The sequence below is a fragment of the Propithecus coquereli genome, unplaced genomic scaffold, assembly GCF_000956105.1.
Source record: "Propithecus coquereli isolate 6110/MARCELLA unplaced genomic scaffold, Pcoq_1.0 Scaffold28, whole genome shotgun sequence".
Lineage (NCBI taxonomy): Eukaryota > Metazoa > Chordata > Mammalia > Primates > Indriidae > Propithecus > Propithecus coquereli.
Window position 1 is genome coordinate 3,867,914 of NW_012148396.1, and position 24,150 is coordinate 3,892,063.

A 24,150-nucleotide genomic window follows, 5' to 3' on the forward strand; every position below is an offset into this window, starting at 1 on the left:
AGGAAAAAAGCCAGGTCTTGGTATCATTTAACAAGCACAAGGCTATCTCGGTTTTAAAAATAAGGCCAGAGACAAATTAAACAATTTAAAAGAACGTTTAAAACCGTGACGTACCACAAGTTCAAAAATGGCTTGTGTTGAGGCAATTATCTCATCACAATAAATAACAGTAAATCAATCCACACTAATTGCTTTTCGTGCAAGGGCTTAGGAGACTCTTTAGTGTTCTCCGATTATTGATTTTTTGTAATCGCTTGTGCTGTCCAAAATGCAATATTTCCAGATAATATACTGCATACTCTTAGACAGGATTTTAATTTAACATAAAACAATCCAATTTCCTTCTTTTTCCAGGGTGCTTCAAAATTTTAAAATACAGTGAACCTGAAGATGGCACTAAGAGGTTTTCAGCAAAGGTTTTCAGTTCAAACCTATTTAACAAATGGCCCCGTTCAGATCGCCGCCCTGCCATGGCCCTTCCTTCCACATACGTTCAAAGGAAACAAGAAAAACGTGTGATCTCAGATTGTTCACTTTCCTGCAAATTCAGGTCTGAAAAGCAAAACAAACACAACCAACTGTAAATCTACACTTTCCTTCTTACCCTCTGCCCCTTGGTTCAGTAATTTCACTGAACCTGGAAAACGTTCTGCCTGCTAACTTTATGCTCAGTCAGCACTTGGCTTAAAGATTTTGTTTGAGTCTCGATAGCTAAACATATAACTGCAGGCTTATATAATCAAGGCAGTGAGGGGAAAAAAGGATGAAGGCGTAAAAATGTTCTAAAAGATAGTAGCTTTGACTACAAAGAGACATGGATCAAAATCCCAGCTCTACCGCTTAGGAACTGCGTTACTCCTGCACATGTTGTTACTTAACTAGACTCTGGGCATCAGTTTCCCCACCTGTACAATGGGGACAGCAATATTTACCTCGTAGGGTTTTTCAGGGCAAAATAAGGTAATGCACGTGAAACATCTGCTGTAATGCCAAGAATATGGCTATTTTAAAATGAACTGGCCCACTTGTCTTTCTTATTCTAATGCTAGATATTTAAACATTCAACCTTGTGTTGTAATTTTCTGACAGAAAGATGAAACCATCTTCTGGATAACAGAAGTTGTAGTATAAATAAAACAGCAATGCCACACAAGCAATGCCACATGCCTCTGCATTCTGAGGATACCGGGAATCTGAGGCTATTAACTTTGTTTACAAATGTGTAGCTTCCAAACAATCTGCTTATTCGAGATCATTTCCTTACTTTCACTCCCTCACTCACAAAGTTTAGATTGGAAATTAGGAGCAAATTATTTATACAGCCACATCTTTGGCTGACCTCATCCAAATACCACCTCTGTTTAGTTGAACATCTATTGTTCTACCCTAACTTTTCAGGATTTATAAACCTAAAAGCACGAGGTTGGGACTTAGTTCCATCCAGGGTTGGCCATAACAGGAACAAAACCAGCCTGGGGTGAAGATCCAGAGGCAAAAAACAGGCCTTGGTATCATTTAACAAGCACAAAGCTATCTCAGTTTTAAAATAAGGCCAGAGACAAACAACTTGCACTTATGCATTCTATGTACTCAGACGCGTCATGTCTTTTGTATACATACGACTCATTTCAGCCTCGCATGGACACATTACAAAGGCCTTTGAGACCCAATTCATTGTCAGGAACGCAACAAGAGATTACACAAACTCCCTTTGTTTTGTGGATATCAGTCAATCAGAACTTTCTGGTGGCTATGGTTTTTAAAGCTCTATGGGTTTTAAACAACAGGATAATATATTAACTCAATTAAAACATGACTTCTAAAAATGATACAGTTGCAGTATTATTTTTCTGGTTTTCTGGGTTCCCACAGCACTGTGTACATAACTTTCTGTGGCACTTACCACATTTGTTGCACATTGGGCTCTCCCAGACCTGTGACCCTGGCAGACAAGAGGCCTGGCTTTGTCCTAAAACTCCCCGCCCCTGCCATAGTGCCTGACATGCCTGGTACCCCAAAAAGGGGTGTTGGATGCATGAGTAAAACATTTTATATGCTTCAGAATATCGAAAAACCAAACGAAAACTGAGTATTTGTATTTAAGTTGTCTCTTTAAAATCCTGAATGTTAAATTGTGGTATCATGTATTCCATATGGAATACTTAGGAAAAGTCTGTCAATGATAATGAAATCAGTGATTGAAATCTCCCTTAACTTCTCACTAGTTTTGTGAAAATACTTTAGTTATGCAAATTCTAAATTGACAACAGGCAATAGATTTCTCAGGCTTCACGGTACAAATTTTTGAGGATTCTATTGCATTTAGATATCTATCAAACATAAAGTCAATAATGTCTTTTCAAGATAATGGTGTGGCCGGTGTCCCTTTTGGAAGAACATACTCATCTATACCTAAAAGGCTATGGCCACGGGGGAGAAGACTAGCCTCACCTTCTGGCAGCCAGGGGCAGAGGAATGATCAGAGCTACGTGTGGACCAGCTGAGAGGTTACTCTGTTTCAGGAATGAAGGGGTCTGCAGTAAGAAGGGTCAGCATTAAGTCACACCGAACAGTTTCCAAAACACATAGATTCCAAAAACTGCTGATTTCAGAATGGATTTTTTTTTTGCAGACTTGCACATTCCACATAAAATTTTTTACTTGCTTTCCAGAAGTCAGGAACGTCTCGGTGCACTGGAGCCTCACAGAGGAATGAGCAAGTGCAAACCCCCTCCAGCACTGGGGCCTTGTGACATGTGTCAGCGCAATGCAAAAAAAGGGTGGGAAGTAGTGACGAGGAGGGAGTGGCGTGGGGAAGTGCGGGGTGAGACCCTTTGCAGGGGAAGCCCACTTTCCCAGTGATGAAGGCAGAGCAGCTGAGGAGACAGACACTCGCTGTTAAAAGAAGGCCACGTACTAAGATCTCTACACGGGAGATGTACCTGGTAAAAGGTTCTCTGTGTCGAGTGACACATTCACGTGGTCAGGTACATCAAGAAGGAATGTACCAAATCAGTGGAATTAGGTGAATATGACTCCACGAGCAAACACAAATGCCACGGGTGCCAAGAATCCTAAACAGAGGCACGATAAAGAGGGAGAGACTGCTTAGTCAGGACAATCTTATGACAAAAAGAGAAAGGAAGAAACCAAGATGGAGTTCGTACAGAAATAACATTTGAGAACAATGTGCTGAGCCCTCTTTACTTACTTCCTTACTAATCACAATGTGTACAGTGACAACGAGAGGCACTGCTTTTATCCCCATGCCACAGGTAAGTTGCCCAAGGCCACACACAGGTCATCAGTGGCAAGGCGGGATTCTAAGTCTGACTGCAGAGCCACGATGTCTAAACTCAAAAAAGGAAGGGCTTGTGCCAAAAGACACAGGGCTTCTATCAAACCTGCAACTCCTATTTTTCCCACGGGCACACTCCCAAAAGTGACTCCCCAAGGTCTTTCTGCCTTATCTGTGGGTAATGCTGTGTGGACAAAACCCTCACTTGAGAGCAGGCAGAACACTCCTGGTGACTCTGCACCCGACTGGATTACTCACGGCAGCAGCCATCTCCTGCCTCCGTCGCCACCCTTGCTGAACTGTGTGTGTGTCCAGAGTGGGCAGGAGGGGACAGCAGGAACATTTAATAGGCACCCACTAGGTGAGGCACCGTGTCAGGCACTCTCAGAATCACAGGGGCGGTGGGGGAGGAGGGTATTTCTGCTTCCAGCATGCAGAAATTTTCTGCAGGATGCAGAAAATCACAAGGGACCATTCCTCCCACACTAACAACTTGACGGATCATTTTTTCTAAATCTATCAGATTGCTGAGGACACAAAGAAACCTAAGTGAACAAAGTCCAGAAAGGGACAAGCACTTCATGGGAGAAAAAAAACTGGCGGCTGCTTTCATCCCTGGCATAGAGACCTATCAACCTCTTCCTTCCCCGTGAAGTGGGGAGCCCTGGCAAGTGTGAGGGGGCAGGGGCTGAAGGCTGGGGGCCAGGAGCAGAGGGGAGGGGAAACCCGCCAGCACCCTTGCAAAGCACATGAGGCCTTCACCAAGCACACCGTACACTCTCCAAGGAGTCTCCCGGGCAGGGTGAGAGAGAGGAGAGAGATGTCCTAAGAAGCGGAGAGCCAGGGGTGGGGCTGGGGAGAAAGAGAAACTCCCCAACAACCCCACATGCTGGCAGCCAGCCCACAAGGCTGATGGAGAGCCCACATGGTTCAGAAAGCCCACGCTGGGCCGTAACGCACAAAGTGATTTCTGAAGTCTCCCTGGTGCTCAGGTGCTCAGCCTTGCTGAAAGGAAAGTCCTGATCCTGGCTGGTCTCAGAACCTCAGAAGACAGTGGAGAACCAACTCCAGAGCTGCACAGAGCCCAGAACCAGCTCGACTACAGATTGGATTCATTCATTCCTGTGCTGGGAGTCACCATGACCACCTTCAGGTCCAACGACTCAGTAAGAGGACTCACAGGACTCAGCATGCAGTTGTCCTCTCGGCTATAACTTATTATAGACAAAGAATACAAAGCAAAATCAGGGAAGAGGTACATGAGGCAAAGCCTAGGGGAAACCAGGTGCAAGCTTCTAAGACTCCTCTCCCAGTGGAGTCACACAGGACATGCTTAACTCATCAGAAACAAATTGTGACAACACATGAAATGTTGTCAACTAGAGAAGCTCATTAGAGGCTCAGTGCGCAGGGTTTTTATTGAGGGCTGATCACATAGGTACTCTCTGTCAGGCATGTACCAAAATTCCAGACTCCCAAAAGGCAGGTAGGTATTCAGCATAAATCATAGTGTTTGTACAAATAGTTCAGACACAGTAAGCTCCTCTTATCTGTTAGGGGCTGGGAACTCTCCTGAAGTTCACGCTGTCAGACTCCAGCCAAGGCCCAAGCTTGTAAGCAGTTTTCCAAAGGACAGCAGTCAAACCTGCTATGTTAACTCTTTTCTACACAATCCCCACACTAATAACATTTACTTTCCCAAGGCCAACTGTTATTTACCTCAATCTCTACTATTTTTTCACATATAGTATCTGACATTCAATTAAAAATTACTAGACACACAAAGGAGCAAGAAAATGTGATCTCGCATCAAGAAAAAAAAGTCAATCACTCTGATGCACAGATGGCCCAGATGTTGAAATTATTAGACAAAAAAGTAAAATAATTATGATAAATACATCTAGGAGAAAAGGTGGAAAATGTGTGAACAGATGATAAACTGTAGTAGAGGAATAAAAACTACAAAAAAGAACCAAATGTTATATGGGAGGTTGAAGCAGGAGGACTGCTTGAGCCCAGGAGTTTGAGGCCAGCCTGGGCAACATAGTGAGATCCTTTCTCTTAAAAAAAAAAAAAAAAAAAGAAGATGCTAGAAATTTTTTAAAAACATCAAAAATAATTCATTTGATGGTCTTAATAGCATATTTGATATATCATAAGAAACGATAAGTGAACTTGAAGAAAGGTCAATAGAAATTATACAAACTGAAACACAAAAGAAGGAAGACCATCTGAATGATGGGAGATAATTTTAGTTTAATCTATGTGTTAATATCCATGGTACTATAGTCCTAAAGAGAGAGGAGAGAGCAAATGAAGAAGAAGGAATATTTAAAGAGATAATGGCTGAGAATGGTCCAAAATTAATGAAAGATATCAATCCATAGATTGAAAAGTTCAGCAAAGCTCAAGTAAGGTAAACACAAAGAAAATTACATCTAGACTTATGATGTTAATATTATGAAAATTAAAAAAGAGAGAGAAAAAATTCTTAAAATCAGCCCAAGGAAAAAGACCCATTACATACAGGGGAATAATGATAAGGGTTAGAAACAATGGAGAAAAAAAAGTAATAGAACAACATATTTAGAGTGATGACCCCCCTAGAAATCTATAGCCATCAAAATATTCTTCATAAATGAAGACCAAGTACAGATATTTTCAAACAGACAAAAACTGAGAGATTTCAACTCCAGCAAACCAGTGTATAAGAAACACTAAAAGAAGTTCTCCAATCTACAGGAAAATGTATCAAATAGAAGCCCAGATGTTTAAGAGAAAAAAGAAGAACACGAGAAAGGTTAAATATGTAGGTAAATTTATATTTACCATTTCAAAATTTTAAAAAAAAATTTTAATTAAATGTTTTAAATTAAATTTAATTTTTTAATTAAGACTTTTAAAAATTATAGTTTCATATGTATATTTTAAATATTTTTAAAATATTGACGAATTAAAGCAAAAAATAATAACACTATACTGAGGAGTTTACAACATAAATAGAAGTTATGTATATGACAATAAGAGCACAAAGTGTAGGAGGGGAGTAATAGGAATTATAGTGTTTTATGGTTCTTATACTTCGAAGTGAGGTATCATAAGGATGGAAAAACATGCACCACATGTACTCACCATCATATTGGTACTAACTGACCAACACTAAGTTGTTCACATCGTAGTAATACTCACTGGGTGCCAGTCAGGGTAGGGTGCGGAGGGGGGTAAATTCACAACTAATGGAAGTGGAATGCACTGTATGAGGGAGGGACGCACTTATAGCCTGGGTTGGGCGGGGCAAACACCATTACATGCAACCAAAATGTTTGTACCCTCATAATATCCTGAATAAATAAAAAAAAAAGAAGTACTATATATGACAGTAAGAGCACAAAGTATAGGAGAGGAGTAATAGGAATTATAGTGTTTTGTGCTTCTTATATTGTTCATTAAATAGTACAACATTTGAAACTAGACTGTGTTAAAATAATGTAAGTCTACAGCATCACTAAAAAGAACACAAGAAGGTATAGTTAAAAGGTCAACAAATCCAAATTAACAGATATTCTATAAAATATCTGACCAGAACTCCTCAAAACTTCCAAGGGCATCAAAAACAAGGGAAGTTTGAGAAACTATCAAATCCAAACAGATCCTAAAAAGATATGACAACTAGTGTAATGTGGTATCCTAATAGGATTCTGACAAAGGAAAAAGAAATTAGGTAAAAATAAGGAAATCTGAATAAAATATGGAATTTAGTTAATAATAGTGTATTAATTAGTTGTAATAAATGTACCATGTTAATATTAGATGGTAACAATAGGGAAAACTGGGTGTGGGTTCTATAGAAACTCTCTGTATTACTGTCACAATTTTTCTGTAAATATAAAAGTGTTCTAAAATAAAAAGTCAGTAGAGGAGATAAAATGGAATACTAAAAAACACTTGGTTCACTCAAAAGAAGCCAAAAAAGAAGAAAATAGTAGCAAAGAACTTACATGAAAGAAAACAAATACCAAGATGGTAATCTTAAATTCAAACATGTTGATAATTACATTAAATGTAAATGGACCAAACACTCCAATAAAAGGGCAGTGATTGTCAGACTGGCCTCATGCAGATACATAACGCACATGCATGCATGCAGGTACACACACAGATAAAAACAAAATCCAGCTATATGCTATTTACAGGAATATACTTTAAATATAAATATTCAAATAGGGCCTTTCTTCACAGAGTTCAAAACCTAGTGCAATATCTAACAGATTATGCCCTGTGGAGCCCCTGCATCAGGCCCGCAGGTAAGTGTTTGAGTCAAGGATGCTAAGCTGGGTTCTAGGCTTGCTGAAAGCCTATCCTGGGTTTAGAAAACCTATTACATGCACATTTATCAAGTGATTGTGATATTGTCTAAAGTTACAGAAAAACTAATCTGGTGGAAAGGGTGGCAAGAGGCCAGAGCTTCTCCCTGTAAGAAGAAAGCCCCCCAAACTCTCTTTATGAAAGAACAGACCTGAGGTCTTCCCCAAGAATTGCCTGGGCAGGGCTGATAGGCCAAGTCTGCCCTAAGCTGTGAGGAGACATTCCTTCTGGTCTGGGCCCTCAAAGCAACTCCTCCTTCAGAGCCCTTGAAATAATTACATCCTAGTTCATATTTTTCAAATAAGGAGACTGTGGCTCAAAAAGGCAAAGGGCTCCCCAAAGGTCAACTAGTTAGTGAGTATCAGCATCCAGATTTTAACCCTAACCTGCCTAACTCCAAAGCCAACAACTCCAAACAATAACAACAAAAAAGTAAAATAACATTGGTATCTGAAAATATATAAAAAGGAAAACATAACACCTGGAAAAATATTTACAATGAGTCATTTGTAAACATAACTTAATCTTACCAAAAAGAATAAAAACCATGCTCAGGCTGGTTTCACTCTTTGCTTTAGTTCTTTTGGGAACTGGAATCATTTTTAAGAGATAGGAGAGGAAACAAGAGCCGGCAAGTTTTGATCACCTACCCGGTACCATATACCATACTCACTGCTCAAAAAATGGTATCGTTTTTAATACCTCCAACACCAGGAGACAAATACCACTATCAGCATTTTATAGACAATAAAGTTTGTGTAAAGAAGATCAGTAACAGCTACAAGTGGCACAGCCAGGAATTGAGCCTCCATTTGTCTGGTTTTAAATCCTGTGCTTTGCTACAGACCTCAGAGAAAATCCCAGATATTTTCAAATGTCAAACAGAATCTCAATGAAATTCCAAAAGGCAACTGGTCACTATCTTCATAGGATGATATCATAGATGAGAAACATGTTCATATTCTGCTTTGACTGTGGATAGTTTCCAGAATATCATTTTTATTTACAATGTTGCTGCTTTTTACTTAAATTACTGAATAAGGAAAGCATGTAATTAGCATATATCCCTCCCCCATCTACCTAGTTGCAACTCTGACCCACCCCCAACAAGTAATGTTGCTTGCAGAGGCTTGAAAGCAAATGTAAGTAAACACAAATATAGATTTGCCCTTTTTAACTTTTCTTTTATCTCTTTGGCATGTATATATATATTTTTTAAAGATTAATAAATTTTACTTGCTACATAAAAGAAAACTATTTCTGTATAGCCAAAATTTCTATAAGAAACATCAAACTCGAGGAAATATTTTGCAATTCATATCACAAAAAAAACCTAATTTACGTAATACATGAAAAGCTTTTAAAAATTGCCACAAAAAAACCCCAACCCAATATAAAAATAGATTAAGACAATGGACATTCATTTTGTACAAAGGAAATAAAATAAAGATCTTTCCTTGTTTCTGTTAGATTAAGAAGCCCCTCTTCTCTTTATTTCTGTCCCAATAGCCTGCTTATTTCAACTGTAGTATTTATTCCAACTTCTTTTTTTTTTCTCTTTGCCTGTTTATGGCATGTATCTTAAATATTTTTCTATAGCAGTAAGCAGAGAGCTTCCACATTCTTTCTTGTAGCTATAGAGCATTCTGTTGTTTGGATGCCTCACAGTCTGTTTATCATTTACCCTTATTCGTGGACATTTCAGTTGTTTTTAATGAGTAACCCTGCACGGTCACTATTTCATACATCTACAAGTGTATCTGTAGGATAAATTCTTACAAGTGGCAATGCTGAGTCAAAGAGTAGATGCATTTGCAATTTTGGCAGATTCTGCCAAACTGACCTCCATGGGGTCATGAACACCGACAGTGTTCCATGAGCACTAACAGTTCCCCAGCAACGTATTCGGCTGTCTCTCACAGCCTCATCATGGAGCGTGCTACCAAATTTGTGAATGTTTATCAATCTGATAAGTGAAAAACGGTATCTTAGTGTAGTTTTACTTGATTTTTTTAAATTATCAGTGAGGTTGGGCATTTTATCAAGTACCCAAGAGCTATGCCCTTCTCTGTGATATGTTACTTTTTAAGAACCTTTGCATATTTTTCAATTGGGTTATTGGTAACAGTTTATTTTTAATATGAGATAACAATTCATAAAAATAAGACAAATATTAAAGAGCCAATATCATATAAAAATAAAAATAATTCCAGATAGTCAATATTTTTTTCTTGGATTTTGAAAAGTATTATCTTAAAATACTATTCTCAGGCTTTGATATTTTAACTAATATACTAAAAGAAATCTAGCATAGTTTCCATGAACAAATATGCCAATCAATTAAGCTAGCAAGCAATCTGGGCAGGGTGGCAGAGTGATCTGAAATCAGCTAAAATAGTAGATACAAAGAACCACTATCGTATGGGGTTGTGACACAGACCCCAACCGGACTATCCTCTGACATTCATCTATTTCTCTCCTCTCCTCTCCTCTGCTCTCTCACCGACACCAGCCACCCTAAACTCAACGTCTCTCATGACAGGAAAGAAAACAAAACAACTATCTAATACATTTTTAGGGAATCAGTAATTAAAATCCAATTTCACAGGTTGTATGAATCCCAGTGAATTGAACATATAGCAAACCTAGTACTTAATTAATGTCCCTTTTAAATGAAAATATAAAACTTTATTTAAAAATATAGTCACTTTGACCACATGCAAGGATACTGCCACTGAACCAACCAGCCCTGTCATGGAGAGCATTTCTATCAACAGGTTATGGGTTTGAGTGAGCCTAACAGAGAGACACAGAGAGAGAGAGAGAACACTCCATATGGTGATTCCTACCTGTTGATCACATTGCCTTACGTACTGGTATGTGGATTTATGTATTTGCTAGAAAGCAAAGAGTTGAATAGCAAGACGGAAGGATCAAGCCTATTTCAGTTTAGAAAATCCTGGCTCAGCAGCAGTTCATCTTGTCCTAATATCTTCTCTGACACCCCTTAAAGGCTGAAAGTGTCAATTCCACCCTAGGGAATGCATTCGAATTGCATCTGCAAGAATAACATATTCACTATCTGTGAATTATCCGTGGTTTGATGGGCTGCACTCAGTGTTTTATAGCCCTTTTAGATGACATGGAAATGCTTTTGCCATGAAGATGTCCATTGTAGGGTTACTTATGAGAGCAAAAACCAGGAACGAACTATCCAATCATGACAGGGATGGTTAATAAAACTATGATAATCACCCTGAAGCAACCATTAAAAGTAGTTTATAAATATATTTTCATAAAATGGGAAAATGCCTATGAAATACTGATAAAAAAGGCAACATTTATAATTGTATATGCTCTCCAGCCTTGCCTTTGACTGGGAGGGTATTCTAATAGCAAACCATCTGGCCACTCATCTAAGCCACATTCTCCAATAGAGTTTCATCAGCAGTAAGCTGAGGCTCAAACCTCCATCAAAAAAACTTGCATTTATATTATGACCTCAACAATATCTAAAAAAAAAAAATTCAAAAATTTCCACAAGGGAATTTGTTACTACTAGACCTGCCCTAGAATAAATACTCAGACATGCATTATACATGGAATAGCATAATAGATACCCACCAGTGCAAAAAAAAAAACACCCCAAAGTTAAAGCTCTTATAAAACAATAGCACAAGAGGTAAAACAAATCAACAAGGTATTATCCGACATGATGAACAGAACCTATATATCAATACTAACACTGAACATGAACAGTCTTAATGCCCCACTTATAAGACATAAACTGGTTGAATGGATGAAAAAAACACACCCCAGTATATGCTGTCTGCAGGAAATACATCTAACTTGCAGGACTTGCACAGACTCAAAGTAAAGAGATGGAAAAAAATATTCCATGCAAATAAAAACCAAAAGTAAGCAAGTGTAGCCAGTCTCATATCAGATAAAAGAGACTTTAAATCAACAATGGTAAAAAAAAGACAAAGATGGTCATTATATAATGGTAAAGGGATTGGTTCAACAAGACGACGTAACAATCCTAAATATATATGCACCTAACACAGAAGCTCCCAGATTTATAAGCAAATTCTACTAGCTCTAAGCAAAGAAATAAACAATAGCATCATAATTTCCAGGGACTTTAACACCCTGGCTGGACAGATCATCAAAGCAGAAAATCAATAAAGAAACACTGGATTTAAACGAAACTCTAGAACAAATCGACCTAACGGACATTTACAGAATATTCTACCAAAAAACTAATGAATATACTTTCTTCTCATCAGCACATGGGACATTCTCCAAGACTGATCATATCTTAGGCCACAATACAGGTCTCAGGAAATTAAAACAAATTGAAATCATACCATGTATCTTCTTAGACCACAGTGGGATAAAACTAGAAATCAATTCCAAGAGAAACACTCCAATCTACACAAGGCATGGAAATTAAACAATCTGTTGCTGAATGATCCTTGGGTCAGTGATGAATTTAAGGTAGAAATTAAAAGATTCCTTGAACTGAACTAAGGGGACATAAGCTATCAAAATCTATGGGAAACAGGAAAAGCAGTCCTAAGGGGAAAGTTCTTAAGCCTGAAATGCCTAGATTAAAAAGACAGAAAGATCATAAATTAACAACTTAATGTCACATCTCAAGGAACCAGAAAAAGAAGAGGAAGCCAAACCCAAAGCCAGCAAAAAAAAAAAAGAAACAACAAAGCTCAGAGCAGAACTCAATGAAATGGAAACCAAAAAAAATAAAAATAAAATGCAAAGGATTAACAAAACACAAAGTTGTTTCTTTGAAAAGACAAAATCGATATACCACTAGCCAGATAAACCAGAAATAGAAGAGAAAGGACTCAAATAAGCTCAATTAGAAATGAAAACAGAGACATTACAACTGATAACACAGAATTACAAAATACCATCCATGAATACTGTGAAAACCTCTACTGTCACTAACCAGAAAATGTAGAGGAAATGGATCAGTTCTTGGAAGCATACAACCTCCCAAGCCTGAATCAGGAAGAAACAGAACTCTGGCACAAGCAGGCTACAGTTGAGATGGCAAAACTGTGTCGACAGCTTAGGCACATACTTTGAGTAATTGTACTGCTTCCTGTTTGAGGATATAATGAACTAAACTTTTGATTCGAAATTGGACATTTCATATTTAATGACCTAATACAAGGTATCCACGTAACAAAAACATTTGTACCCACTTAATATTCTGAAAAACAAAAAACTTCCACAAGGAAAGGGATCAACAAGTAGTTTCCAAATCTTATTTGGACACAAATAAGTGAACACATTAATTTTATTTTTAAAATAAATAAATAAAAACCATGTAATTTTATAAGGCAATAAAGGAGTTTGCCATTATTACAGTGTTCCCTGGTACAAATTATATATTGTAAGTTATATATCTACATTTAGAAAAGCAAACTGGTTTCATCTCATCTCGCAAGCCAACTGCAATAGATTAGTAGCATTTGCACGAGGATGTTGAGGCCTAATCTAAGATTAATAAAAAAGAGAGACTTGATTTCTTAGTAATATTTGCCATTGGTATGAAATATGTATGCATACTACATATTTTCTGATCTTGATAAAAATGTTCTACCACAGAGTATATGTGAAAGGAAAAAGAAGAGGGGGAACATGGTTGGCAGAATAATGGCCCCCTAAAGATGCCCACGTCCTAATCCCCGGAACCTGTAAATATTCATGTTACCTTACGTGGCAGAGAGGAATTAAGACTGCAGGTGGAATTAAGGTTGCCACCCATCTCACCTTAAGATAAGGACATTATCCTGGGTTATCTGAGTGGGCCCAATGTAATCACCGGGTCCTTACAGGTGGAAGAGGAGGCAGAAGAGGAGAGTCAGAGAAGGAGATGTGACGAGAGACGCTACATTGTTGGCTTTGCAGATGGTGGAAGTGGCCACGAGCCATGGAATGTGGGTGGTCTCCAGAAGCCAGAGAAGACAAGGAAGGGGGTTTCTCCTGGAGTCTCCAGGAAAAAAAGCAGTCCCACCAACACCTTGATTTCATCTTAGTGTGACAGACTTCTAAACTAAGAACTGTAAGAGGATAATTTTGTATTATTTTAAGCCACTAATCTGTTGCAACAGCAATAGTAAACTAATAAGGGGAGGGGAAAGATAGGCAGAAAGTAATTACTGTTTGGATGAGGGTGCATGGCATGAAGCAATTTCATTCTGCTGTCAGTCCCAATTAGCTGAGAAGCACTACCTACACGCACTTGCATTAGGAGAGCACCCTAACTTGTAGGATGAGAGAAACCAAGGTTGCATTTAGTGTTTCTCACTCAGGCCTGAGTCCCATTCCCATCTACAGTACTGCTCAGGAAGGAGGAAGCCGGAATCCACAGGGAGGCCGAGGGAAACAGGCCATGACCCCGGTTCCAGCTCAGCAAGCAGCTCCCGAGGCCCAGCACTGGACGCCAGCTCTGCAATGGCAGGAAAAGTTAATAACCACATACGTGAGTGGTGCCTTAACTAAAACCAACCCTCAATCCATTTCCTCTGTACCTAAACCAAATAGTCATAAACCTGGAAAGAAAACAAAGAGGATTTAGGGCAGAAAGACTGTTTCAGCTATGTCTGATTAGGAAAGGAAAATGTTCCACACTGAAAACCAAGCAATGAATGCAAAGGCTAATGTCAGTTCTGGAATAGCTAGGAAACAATTGACTTCACGAAGTTTCTCATCTATAAAGTGAGAGTTGCCTTAGTTTTCCATTCTCTAGCACAATAATTGTACTTGTCCCCAAAGAAACACACCTATGTGTTGTGCAATGTGAAATAAAGCTCTTAATTTTAATTATGTACAAAATATGCATAACACTGAAGACCCTCCTCGATGCAGACACTGCCACATTCCCACCAGGCGACATTTGGGTCCCACATAAGAAACTCATGTTCCACACAGGCGTGAGAAGTAGCTACATAAGCAATGGGTTGCAACGTCTTTAGTTTTCCCAATTTCTCTCTTTCTGCCCACAAGTAACTGAGAAGACATAGTAAAAAAAAGTACAGGACTAGGACTGAGAGGATCAAGTCTAAGTTCTGGCACCTTCACTTCCTGGATATTGAAAGAATGTATGTCCTTAACCCCTCTGAGCAACTCAGCTTCTCCAACTACAAGAGGAGAAACCAGGAGAGTTCACCTCTCACAAGGCTGTTCTGAGCCTAAGATGAACTTGCCAATAGGGAAGGTCCTCGCCATCTCAGAAGTGGTGAACACGGGTCAGATAATAGAATCACGGCAACTGGAATCTGTGGATATGGACATGGCAGAAAAGACTAACAGGTCATCAGTTAACTTCTCTGAGGTTTAGGTTCTTCATTTGTCAAAGAGGGGCAATAGTAAGTACTATGGGGGAGATTATAGTTGATGGACATGAAGTTCCTGGCACAGTACCAGCACACAATAGATGCTCAATAAATGTGAGCTAGGAGTACGCTGGTATAGGGTCTCTCAGTTCCCCCTGCTTTCTTTCTGTGTCCTCACGGGAAATCAGAGCGTGCTCCCATGACCCAGCCAGTTGTAAGTTTTTCCCAGCAGGCTTGAACCCAACCTGGGGCCTTGAACATTCCTAGGCACTGATAAAGGTATCAAGGTTGTTGTCCAGAAGAAACTGGCCCAGACCCTGAGCCAAATTCCCTAAACACTCATAAAAACCCTATCTCTGACCCTCTCACTGTGGACATATCTAGGTAGGATACCCCATTTCTCTTGCTGTCCATTGCAAGGACTGCTACAGCACTCTGTAAGCTCCCCTAATAAATGCTTCAGAATCATCACCCTGGTGTCTAGTGCATCTTTCTTTAGAATCCCAACTAGCTCCATCTCAGGACAGTTCGGGGCACTCCCTTGTGGGAACTCCCCTGCTATTAATACTACCTTTGGGGCGATTCTAGCCATGGGTTCTGCAAGACAAAACAGCTGGCCAGTAGTCCCTCCCACCGTCTATGCTTCTCTGGGATTTAGCAGCAGACAAAATTTCCAAAACCATTTTAGAGCAGCATGTTTGCAAATCTCAATTTGATTTTCGTGTGTGTGTGTGTGTGTGTGTGTGTGTGTGTGTATGCCAACATCATCAGTTTTAAGGGTCAAGTTGCCCCAAGTGCTGAGCAGAACTTTTTACTGAACAAATTATTGGACCACAGTTCTTGTCAATAACTGCATCATAATCAGTGGCTAAGCGAATATCACCAGGTATATTGAAGAAATATCAATTAGAGGCATTAAAAGAATATGGAAAGCCCCAGGCCCCAGCCCTGCTATGCACTGCTTAGCACGATCTCCAGTCTCACAACCAGCTGCCAGGTGGGACATCCTCTCACTCCTAGTTTATCAGTTTATCCTCATCACACCTGGTTTATCAGGTGATTCACGTGAGCTAATCCAGGAGCTGAAAGTACAAATACCTGTCCGTAAAGCCTGGATGGTTTCTTCGAAATCACTCCAGTGTTTTTATGGTAAGAGCATCCCTTTTCTTCTGTCTGCATCCTCTTACACATCCTTGACTTGGTTTCCAAAGTACATAGGAGTGCTACACTTCTAGAAAGAGAGCACAGAGTAAACTGATCTATGCCTCCGTGTGTACCAGCTAAGGGGGCCCTAAAGTCAAGGTAACACCAAAAAGTACTAAAAGGCTGCTCTCTCCATCTCCATTGTGAAAAGCAATGCACTTCCAGTCTAAGCCAACCTCTGCCTCCTGAGCCCTCTTACCTTGAAGGAGACGTGCTGCTCCATGTGCCGCAGCAGCTGTGGCTTCTGGGCTGCTGTGTAGTCACACACCGTGCACTTAAACTGCTTCCCTGGAAAGAAGCGGAGGACAAGGTGAGCGTCGCCAAGCCACGGCTCCCACTGTGAATGAGGTACCAGATGTGGCGCCAGGTACACAAAGGTGTCCGCTGCCGTGTGGGAGTCCAGAATCTCAGAAGGGAATAGCAAGGAGGTGCACAGATGTGATGCAGCATGCTTGCTCTTCAACAGGTGGCAGCAGAAGGGCCAACTCCGGCCGGAGAGACCCCTTGGGCAATGACAATGAAACAGGCTTCCGAAGAAAAAGTAACGGCACACCCGGCTGCCTAGAGAGAAGGACATTGAGGGTGAGAGCACAGAGGAATGGACCACAGGGTGGGCAGGAAAGTGGAGCAGCTGGATCTTTCTTCTGGAACCTAGAGTCTGAGGTCTGCAAAAGGACAAGAGCTGACCTGGAAAGGTCGTAGGTCCATAACATCCTGGACCATCTCACTAAGGAGCTCAGATGTGACCATGACAGACAGATGAATCTGCAGGATGGAAGTCAGCAAGGAGCAAGATCTGTGCTGCAGAATTCCAACTCCGGTAGGAGTACAAAAGGCATTTTTGAGGGAATGCTAGAAAGAAAACTGGAGAAATGTAAAACATTGCTCTCTTAAGAAGATTAATGTTTTAGCAATATTTAAACATTCAATAATGGGGTAATTGGGTCCATATGTTAAAACAAATTAATGGCTACATGGGCTCACTATATTTTTTGCCCCTGATTAGTGTAAATAAAACCTCGAATTGCAATAATACAACCATGTGCAACCACATATACACATGACCTACTTCTCATAGCAGTAAATTGTTCAACAAGCAGCTCCTACTGGTGTACACCTCCTCAGGGCACCACACCCACGGCCACTGCGGCCTGGCTGTCCAGAGACACGCACGCCTTCTGGAGCACTCCTGCACCTCTCCCTCTCAGACAAGCTGCGGGGAAGAGCTGTCCACAGAGCAGCCTCTCTGCTCCCCTCCCCTCCAATCTCCACCAGCTCACCTGGAAACCTGTTTACACCAAGGTAACCCACAAACTCCACGATGCCTGTGGCAGATTCCAGTCTTTGTGTTACTGGATGACTGCACTGCACGGGACTCTGCGGATAGCCCATGCTTTGGAAGTCTTCTGTTCCTCTGAATCCACAGCTCCGCTGCCTCACTGGGCCTCTCTGTTCATCCTGAGTATCCCTGCGGCATTCTCTCCCATCCACCATCTCTTATGCCCACATGTTCCACAATGTTCCAACCCACACTCCTAGTCTTCTCATTCTGCAAGCATCTTTGCACATAACTGTCCTCTACAGGCTTTTGTGAACCTTTGACACCAAAATCTGCCTCTTCCACTCTTATCTCTTCCCTGAACCTGAGATTTGAGAAGCCACCAGCCACCTTGCTGTCCCAATGTCCTGAGCTATCAAATGGATTCTACTTCCAGCCTTCCTAGTTCGTCCCCCAACTGGCCAGCCAAGTCTGACCCCAGTAGCCTTCCTCAACAGGTTTGGGGCCCTTTCATTCACCTCATTTTCTCAGCACCTGATTTCATCTCCTAAATATTTCTCATATCTGTCTATTTCCCTCTATCTCTAGTAGCTCCACATTGGTGTAGGTCCTCCTCATTTCTTTCCTAGGCAACCGCAAAAGACCCTAAATTGGTTTCCTTGCCCTCATGAAACCCTCCCATCCATTTATCCATCATCCACCCATCCATACATCAATCCTGATGCCCTATCCTCCATCCAGATGATCTACAGCATAAACCATCCTACAGTCCTTCCCGCAAAACCCACCAATGACCCCAACTACAGAACAAAGTTGATGTTCCAGAACACAGCACAGAAGGCCCTCCAGAATCAGGACTAACTCTCCTTGCCCCACCCCTCTCTGTGACTTCCTCCTGTCCCTGTTCCCTCTGGATTTAGGCTCCATAACACTAAACTCCTTAAGTTCTCATAACTTTCTGCCTGGTCTTTGCAATCTCAGATCCCCAAGACTTTGCTAACATTTTTCAGGCCTGGGATGCACTGCCTCTCAGCATCTGGCCGTTCTTCACTTTAACTCAAAGCAAGCTGAACAACATCTCTGGTTACTAGGCTAAGAGCCAGCCCTTCACTGGCCCCACTACACACTGTCCACACTCTTAAGTCCGTGCACTGACTCTATAGCACTGCAACTAACTGCTCACAAGTCAGGGGCTGCCTTCTTCCACCCACAGGAAGGGACCATGTCTTACTCATCTTGGCACCCCAGTGCTTAAGTGCGCACACAGACTGAATATATTCCCTGCATTTCATTGCGCTGAACTGAACAAGAAACAAGCAGAAAATTTTGTACCTCTTACATGAACAACACTCTCGATAAGAGCAGCAAAAAGAAACAAGTTGTATAAGCATTTTAATACTACAGTTGTACCTATTATTCCAGGTGAATGAACTCCAAATTCTAGATTTTACTAATTCTGAAAGCCCAAAGTGTGGGGAATTTTTTTTCACTTGTAAGACACAAGTTACAATTAGAGAGCAATTAAAACTTTTTTCCTAAACACAGTACCATCTCTTCTCAAACATAAAGCCACACATTTCTACGGCATAATCTCAGCTATACATATTCTCCACTGATGCATGACTCACATGAATACATCATCACGGTACCGGGCAGCCTGAGCAAAATTGTGTTGGGTCCTTTACCACTAGAGTGGGGGGAAGAAAGCTGATGGAACCATTCTCCGAGTTGATAAATATTTTGTCACTCATTATCAAGCACTTGGATCAAAGAGTAAAAGATTAAGTGCTAGAAAGGAAGCCAGAAACGAATAAATGGAATTGCCTCATTTGAAATCAAGAGTCAGCCATTTATGGGTATCCTTTCAAGGCTCTGTAAGAGACGAGGAAAGAGGAAGCTCCTAAAAGCCATCCCTTACCGAGGCATCAGAGCACTAGCAATAAATGTTACAAATGTTTTCAGCAACCACTGACAGCCCTATCAAACAGGCCTGGGAGAGTACTTGACATAATCCTTTGCTGCCTAATTAAAATAATGGGATGCAGATTCATGACTAATCATAAAAGAGCAATGCTTTGAGACCATCAGATTGTTTTCTATGAAGAGACTCCTGAGAATTACAGGGAGAATCGACTGGAAAACCCAGTATTTACTCAAGGTTAGACTGACCTCAAAGGGCTGGTAAATGAACATCAAATGATTGCATGTGGATGCAAATCACATAGCATCCCAGGGCAAGAGAAGGAAGATTTCAAAGAATAAAAGAGATTGGGTTTTTAAAATCAATTGATTTTTCCCACAACATACCTGGATAGCTCCGCCTCCTGGTCTATTAGGCATCATGAGCTATGTTAGGACTCGAGATGCACTTGATCATACATCGTGAGCTGTACGATCTCACTGTGCACCCAAAAGCCTGGGAGGCAGCGATGTTACCCTTTCATGGATGAGGAACTGGGATCGAGAACCAGAGTAACTTGCCAGGTAAGGAGGTGGTAAGTGGCAGAGCCCTGATTTAGACCTGGTCTGTTGACCCTGAAGCCCCTGTTCACAGCCACATAAGAATCCTTTCAGCTAATAAGGATGTGACACAATTTCCCCACAGGGAACAAGGAATTTATACCAGCAGTGGGCATATCTGCACCACTCACACATAAAGGTGGTGTGTCACACGGGATGACAGCCCACCAGAAAGGGCCACCCATAAAGGGCCAGTGCAGGGGACATGCATCCTCTGTGCCTCCGTCCAGCTCACCCTGTGTTCTTTGTTCTCTGCTACTCAGAGGCCCCAACAGAAAAATGGGGAGGTAACTAACCCCTGCCTGCTGCAAGGATGGACTCAGGTACTGAGCCTGCAAGCACCTGAAAAGTGGCCCTGAGAGATGAGGCTGGCGGTGCACGCAGGTGACCTGGCAGCGCACCCTTCTCCACCATGGCCACGCGGGACAGGTGCAGGCAGTGCCCTGAGTCCTACTGCTTTTTACCCCCCTGACACTCTCTGAGACAATACAAAGGCTCAGTTCTAATTAAGCCAGCCTAAAACAATACATCTAAAACAAAAAGAATGTTTTTGGAGAAAATATCTATAAAATTATGATAAAGTGTAAGCAGCTCTAACACCAGAGTTTATAGAAGGCCTCTGCTCCTAGTCCCTACAGCCTCTCTAGCCTCAAATCCACCCAGAGCAAAAGCCAGAATCACAGTGGCTGGGAGGACCCTCTGGGGCGTGGCCGCTGTCACCTCTCAGAGCCCATCTGCCACCCTCCCCCCTCCACTCCATGGACATGGAGCCTCCCCACCTCCGGGCCTGTGTTTCTGCTGTTCCCAGTGCCTGGGGTGCCCGTCCCAGACACCCCCATGCCCTGCTGGCTCCTCTCCCTCAAGTCTCCATTCAAATGTCACCTTCTCACTGAATCCTTCCAGACCATCCTATTTAAAAATCGTAGTCATCATCCCCCTTTACTGATTCATTTTTAGCATGAATATTCATTCATTCAGCTTATAATGTTTTCATATTGAAATTGAATCATTTCATATTCATATTTTCACTTTCATATCTCAATTTCCTCAACATTTGAGCTGTTTCCATTTTTCCATTGTAACATACCGTATATTTTATTGATTTATCATGCTTATCATCTGTCTCACTCCCTAGAATTTTAGCCTCATGACAGTGGAGGTTTTTGTTTTTTGCTTTGGTGGTTGTTTGTGTCGTCCACTATTGTCTCCAAAGTGCCTAATCGCCAAAGTCATTAATTTATTCATCTTTGGTTGGTCCATCGGCACCCTGGCAGGCTGTGAGTACTTTGGAGACAGGACTGTGCCCTTTTCACTCCATGTCCTACGTGCTTGGAAGCGAGAGCGTGCTGGAGACAAGGCGACAGTAAGTCACAGGAGCCCCAGTCGGAAGCCGCCCTTTCTTCCCCTCCCACAATCAACATGGTCACCCAGTGTTGCCATTGTAACTGCTTACACCTTATCAAAAAGTAGTCGACTCACTAGAGCCAGCCACATGGCCCAACCTGCCATGCCCCACTCTCGGACACAGGAGATTAGACCATGGTGGACAAGGGGCCCGAGGGAGCCAGGAATTTGAATTGTCCAAATATGGAGTGCATAACTCAAGAGCTCTTCTTGGGAGTCATGTTTTCACTCTGTGCAGGAACCAAATAAACGAGCCAATCTACAGGGGAGTTGGAGGAGAGAACAGGAAAGAGAGACAGAGACAGGGTGTCATAATGAAGTAAGGAAGCAGAGGGGTCCAAAGGTGAAGGACTAAGATGGTCACCAGCTGCCTGTGCTCATCCACTAAAGAACATCCAGAACATTGGGGGGTGCCGTGTGCCGCCAAGGAACACGCCTGACCCTGGGAGACAAGAAAGAATGAGACAGCAGAAACCCTGCTTCATGGAGGTCATGGCCTGAATGGACAACTGGCACATGTGCCAATAAATAACTATCAATCACAACAGATCACGAAGGACACTGGCAGGGAGGTGTGGTGGAAGGTGAGGGTCTGGATGGGGTATGGCCGTGGGGCCAGGTCATCAGAGAAGGCCTCTGTTAGAAAGTGATTGAGCTAAGATGGAAGGATGGGGAGGACCAGCCTCATGACGAGGAGGTGAAGAGTACTGGGAAGAGGTAACACAAACATGGAGACCCCGAGGCTTCAACAGACCCCCGGTACCTTTACAGTAAATACCCTTGTCTGCCTCAGCAACCACAAATGAGCCTCCACTGACTGTCACCAAAAGAGTCCCAGCAAAATAGCTGTCAAAGGAACCACTGAAGGCATGAAAATAAAATACCAAGACCCCAAAAAGCAAACAGACAAAAAAAAGGCATGACCAAACAATTCACTCAAGAGAGAATAAAATCACACTTAATTAATCAAAAGCAGTCCAATGACAGCAAGAACTTATATACACACCAGGAGACCATGGTACAAATGCTTTATGAACACTAAATCTTAATCTTCATAAGACCTGTTTGATTTTATGAGTTATCAAATAAATAAAAATTATAACATGGTGAGATACCGATTTTTAGTAACATGCAGTGTTAAAAATGAAAGAGTTAAACTAGGACACTTTCACATATCTGGTATAATTTTTTGAATAGCTAATTGGCAGTGCAATGCACCACTAAAACCACCACCAAAAAAAAAAATATATAGCCATCCTGCTCCTGGAAATATGTCCTAAGGAATTAATTCAAAAGGAGAAAAATTTTATATGCAAGAAAGAATCCCATGCCACATAAGTTATAACAGTGGGAGAAAAAAGAAAATAACACATTGCCCCAAAATAAGGGAAAGGTTATGCAACCCATGGACCACCGCCTTAATGCAACATCATACAACTCTTAAAGTTGTCATTTATTGATGGTACAGCAACAAAGAATAATTAAAATATTAATTTTCACCCGAAGGATGGACATATTTGAAACTCGGACTTAGCGGGGGAGGGGGAACAAGGGCAACATACGTAACCTAAACATCTATACCCCCATAATATGCTGAAATAAAAAAATATATATATTAATTTTAAGTCTACAAGAAATATAATCTCATCACAACTATATAATCATTCCATATGAACATGGATAAAGATTTTAAAAGAATCATTTATTTGCTAAGTGACAGAATTATAGGCACACTTGTAGGAAGGGGTTGGATTTTTGTGAATGTTGTTTTCATGTTGTCTGTGCACTAACAGAAAAGCATTTCAGGTAATTAGCACCCATCTCTGAAAGGCTGGGATGTTTCATCCGCTCCTGTACACAGACCAGAACATGCCTTTCAATACAGAACCATAAAAGGACACCAATGGGTTCTGAATTTGAAAGTTCAAAAGAATTCACTGTCTTCTAAAGCACCGCCCCAGCCTTGACTGGCGTGCACTGACTAACAGGTGCTCTGATGGCATCTTTGTCCCTCTTCTTCACAAAGAGACAGAAGGTGGCCTGATACTGTGAATAATCTCAGGGGCAGTCATTTCTTGTCCTCTGGGGCAGGATTTAACTTTGCAGACAGTTGAAAGTCATTCTGAGCCAAGTCTCGTCAATAAGGAGGACGCAACAAAGCTGAGTCATCCCACTTTTTGGAAAAACACTCCTGCGGGAAGCACTCCAAGCTTGCTGCAAAAACACTGCCACGGTGGAAAAAAAAAAAAAAAAAGCTAATTACAGGAACAAAACCTTCCCAGTTACAAACCACAGAATTTAGAATCTCAGGTACTTATGAAATCCTTCTTATCTGACCCAGAGGCCCAGGTATTGAAAATCAAAATCACAACAACCTAGAAGAATCTCACAAACATAATGTTAAAGGGAAGAAGGCAGACACAAAAGAACACATATTGTAGGAATATTTACATAAAGTTCAAAGACAGGGAAAACCAAGTTATGGTGCTAGAAGGCAGAGCAGTCGTGACCTTCAGGGAGGAAAGAAGGGAAATAATGTTGGTGGAGCCATTCCCAAAGGGTTGGCAATGTTGTTTCTTTCCCTAGACCTGCGGCTGCACAGGTGCACCTCTTTTGCAATAATTCATTGAGCTGTACACTTATGAACTGTGCACTTTTGCATGTGTGAAAATTTAATTTTAAAAAGGTAAAAAGGAAAATAACAATATAACAAC

At 41.2% G+C, this 24,150-nt stretch overlaps 1 protein-coding gene across 1 annotated transcript in view; it reads right to left on the reverse strand.

Moving 5' to 3' along the window:
• Positions 1–24,150, reverse strand: part of ZFAT (zinc finger and AT hook domain containing) — a 168,794-nt gene that overhangs the window by 62,112 nt on the left and 82,532 nt on the right. The window contains exon 10 of the mRNA XM_012648151.1: positions 16,433–16,521. Coding sequence (XP_012503605.1) covers positions 16,433–16,521 — 89 coding nt within the window. The remainder of the gene's footprint in view (positions 1–16,432; positions 16,522–24,150) is intronic.